Source organism: Phalangium opilio, unplaced genomic scaffold (assembly GCF_054372755.1).
Source record: "Phalangium opilio isolate 3A_F unplaced genomic scaffold, DU_Popi_V2 ptg000061l_1, whole genome shotgun sequence".
Classification (NCBI taxonomy): Eukaryota; Metazoa; Arthropoda; class Arachnida; order Opiliones; family Phalangiidae; genus Phalangium; species Phalangium opilio.
Window position 1 is genome coordinate 9,235,383 of NW_028324178.1, and position 4,247 is coordinate 9,239,629.

The window sequence follows — 4,247 nt, forward strand, 5'->3', positions numbered from 1 at the left end:
GACCGCGAAAGGAAACAAGTTGTTCCATACAAAGTGTTGGGTTGTGAATATAATAGTAGAAGTCTACTTTATTTTTCCGATTTTAAAAAATAATTGGCGGACTATAGGTATTTCGCGCGATTTTTAAACGGTTTTGTTGAAAAGGAAATTAATACGAGTTCAAATGTTCAAAATAGCCTTCATCATGCTAGAACATTTATAATGCATCCCTAATACAGCACTGAGCTTCCACTGATTTTAAGGTTTTTAGCGGGGATAGTTAAACCAATTTATTACTAATTATAGGTATTAGGTAATGTGCGTCGACATGGAAATTTGTTTTCCTTTTTTTAAGTACGACAATTTTTTACAATTTTTTACAATACTTTAACGTTTCCCGTTTGCGAAAGATGCTGGTCAATATTTTTCAGTTTTACAAAACGTTTTAGTCGCGTACGGTTAAGTGCTTTTAATATCTTTCATTTGGGCATGCGACGATTGTAATTAGCTACATTGATCCTAGGCGTTTTTCCCAAATAGCAAAGAAACATAAGTCAATCTAAATCAAAATTATTACGCAATAACAAGCTTCACACTAATCACGACACTGACGGCGGTCTGACAGCAATGACCATCAACCGGAACTTTCGAAGGTTAAGGTAACTCCAGATCCAGGTTAATGGGCAAACTATGCCTTTAAAACTGAGCTAGATGGCGGGCTTGGATGTCTTGGAAGAAAACGCTGTTTACAAAAGCATAACCTACGTCCAGTACTTATGGGGAGCTGTAACATGATCCACTTATGACTGTACATAACATTAAAAGTTTTTAATTTAAAAGTGATCTAGATTATTTTGGCCCCTTTCGCCAAATCGTAGAACAAAGATTGCCCATTCTTCAAGAGAGCAGCTGGAGAGTTGAATTCCACAATTCGGCCCTGATCGAGAACTATCACCCTATGAAGAGTTGAGTAACATAAAATTAGCCAATCATTTTAAGCCGGTTTAATAGGTAGGTAAACCAACTTGTCGTAGTCCAAGATGGTGTTTATTCTGTGGGCGATGGTGATGATGGTAGAGTTGGCGAATTCCTTCTTGATGGTCTCTTGAATGAGATCGTCGGTGTCCATGTTGACCGAGGCCGTCGCTTCATCCAAGATCAGGATCTTGGTGTTCCTCAACAAGGCTCGAGCCAAGCAGACCAACTGACGCTGACCACTTCCACGTTGTTACCTCCTTCGGCCACGGGGTGATCCAGTCCCTGCTCGAGTGACGTCACGAAGGATTTCAGGTGCGAGTATTCCAGGGCGGCCCACAGTTGCTGGTCGTCTTTTTGCCAGAAAGGATCCAGGTTGAGTCTGAGCGTGCCCGAGAAGAGGACGGGCTCTTGGGGGATGATGGTCAGTCGCGAACGAAAATCAGACAAGCCCAATCCCTCCACGACGATCTAACCGTGCACCCCTTCGATGAGACGGAAGAGCGCCAGCGTCAGCGACGACTTTCCGGTACCTGTCCGCCCCAACACGCCCACCTTCCTTCAAGACCAAATCCAATCCTTTGCGGTATCTGGTGCTGTAGTTCTGGAATATGATTTGTCCTCGTTGAGGCCAGTCAGTAGGTGGTTGTGATTCTGGTTTCTCCCACTCGGCCTCGGACTCCAAACGACAGTATTCGTCAACTCTTTCTATGGAGACGAGATTTGATTCAAAAACCGTAGAGCCAGCGATGAAGAATTTCAGGTATTGCACAAGCTGTTAGATCAAAATATTAAATTAGTACTTAATTTGCAGAAAATGAATAATTAGCGCAATTTGGTGATTTAATACTCAGGGGAATTTTTCGTGAGACATTTAAATTAAAAAAAATAATATATTTCATTCATAAATATGACCTGATAAAGCCTTAAGTGTAATGATAATGATATTTCACCTTAAGCATACAAATTAAAACAAAAGTTCCGATCAAGTAGGGGATGGGGTACCTGGTCATGCACGTTTCCTAAATTTCGTACCCTCTTTCCAGGAGGTGTTACCATCCTGACATTACACATACATTATAGTACCCCTTCGTGGCGTTTACGTCACTCGGAAAAGTAATAAAGCTTGTCAATGCCATGTCATGAAATGACAATTAAACGGTTTCTTGAAAACGTATCAAAATGTTATCCAAACTATAGCTTCTACAATCTACAAAAATAAAGAAAAACATACAAAAATGCGGCCCTAGGTTTAAAATTACATTGTCGTCTGGTTGCTGTGATATTTTGCTCATTTAATCTGTCATTCAAACCCCCGCATGCAATTCCATCTCTTTGTTAATTAGTCCTTTTCATTCGTCCCACTTTTGAGATCTTTCACAATCAAGCTAGGTTCAAGAGTTAAAAGAAAAACCAGCTGATTTTTTGTCATACTGGCTTCGTCTCCACTTACCCGATCGGCATTAGCCAAGATCAATCCTACAAAATCAGATGACAGAGTCTCTTTGCTCAAAATGATGAAAATTGCGGTGCAAAACATCAAGCAATTGCTCAAGATATTGTGTCGTACTGTCAGCCATCTGGAAAGAAATTGCATTTTATTGAATGTCCGAATTGCTTTGCATCCACATTAAGGTTTCAACCCAAAGGTAATAATGAAGTGTAGGTGCGGATAGCAGGCTGTCATCCCAAAACGAAAAAGACGCGATTGAAACCAGGCTTTATTGACGCAATTGCAAAATTACCTTTGTGCCATGTTCATCATGTAGTTAGCGGCAGTGCATTCGTCGATCAGTTTTAAAAAGTGTCCTTCGAAGTTCTGTCCGGCGTCACACGCTCTGATGACAGTGCTGCCAGCCACTGATCCTCCCACATGCGAAAACAAGAAGGAATTTCTCATGCTGGTTATCCGCTTGAATTGACGATTGCTCGACATCAAGAAACGCTGCCAAATATATGGGAAAAGCTTCGGTTTAAATGATATATTGTGAAGTAATTCATTCCAGAAGTGGGCTCGAGCACTCCGCGGTTAAGATGCGGGTGCCTTCTACAACATGTAAATACGTAAAAGACAAAACATTTTAAGATTTAATAATTCAAGGAATGTTATTTCGCTGGGTTAAGAAGTCGTGGCACCAAGTCATCTTTCCCGTCGCTTTTAGGGATTTTCTACGCTTAATAAAACTGTAATTGTAATGCCTATTAAGATCATTAAATGCCCAAAATAATATAGCCTTTTTTCAATGTTTATTTTTATGTTTTCTATTTTACCATAGCCTCCAATGCAACCAACTCCCAGATTACTAAAAATCAAAAGTGGCTACCCCATAATCGTTACGAATTCCGTGTTTAACCACAACAATTAATATTGAGGGTGATACTAGATAATTACTTATGACTGGAGACTAAAATCGAGTTCCTACCTGAAGTAAAAGGTATCCAACTAACACGACAATGCAGGGAATTATGAATAACGGTAAATATATTGCAATTGCTAAGGCGTAAACAACTAAAAATATCAATCCGACATTGGTTGCTCTTAACATCGCAGAAAATTGCTGGTCTAGGGCGTCGATATCTTGGGAGAAGCGATTGCGTATCCTTCCAAGGGGGGTCGTGTCGATGAAGAACATGGGAGAGCGAAATACTCTATCGAGCATTTTCCCATGTAGACAGTTTGCAGCTCGTAGACAGCGAAGAACGCTGATGATAACGTACAAAAATGTTTGAATGGCTTGGGTTAGACCAAGAGCGACTAAGACCGCTATACGGGTTGCCTTCAAGTCTAGGTTTGCTTGAAAATCTTTCTTGGAGTCTGCGCACCACAAAGACAGCCAGTACACTGACGTGAAATTAAGGACTACAACACCGGTGATTATTGCTTCGAAGATCGCGTACCATGTTATACCGTAGGCTTTAAAATATTGTTTGTATTTTGATACGGATATCTGCAAATGCGCAATAACCTTATCACGAGGAAAAATATGTGTGTAGAGAGTTTTAGTTCTCAAATAGACAAGAAACGTCCAAACTCTCCTCGTATATTATAGAGCGCATACGTTTCCTTCTTTGAGTGTCTCTTTAGTCATGAGCTTTGCCTCATCTTCATGTGAGGATTTTCCTTGGGTTGCACGAAGACTCCTTTTTCACTAAAAAAAAGGGGGAAGGGGGGAAATATACGCACGCGCCTTATCATATTTGTATCATTCGACGCAGACTTGTAAATATTGATAATTTCTTCGGTAGCCCTGCGGGTTCCCGACCCCCCAAAGCCCAATTTTCTTGGGTACCCG

At 40.7% G+C, this 4,247-nt stretch overlaps 1 protein-coding gene across 1 annotated transcript; it reads right to left on the reverse strand.

Annotated features, from left to right (window-relative positions):
- Window positions 1-420: 420 nt before the first annotated feature.
- On the reverse strand, window positions 421-4,043 carry LOC149665043 (ATP-binding cassette sub-family C member 2-like). The gene is made up of 8 exons (XM_089842039.1): window positions 4,014-4,043; window positions 3,378-3,902; window positions 2,700-2,899; window positions 2,408-2,534; window positions 1,431-1,729; window positions 1,212-1,336; window positions 1,005-1,164; window positions 421-935 (listed from the first exon to the last, which is right to left on the reverse strand). Exons 1-8 carry the CDS (start codon window positions 4,041-4,043, stop codon window positions 824-826), a joined length of 1,578 nt encoding a protein of 525 aa, XP_089698165.1. The 3' UTR covers window positions 421-823.
- Window positions 4,044-4,247: the final 204 nt, after the last annotated feature.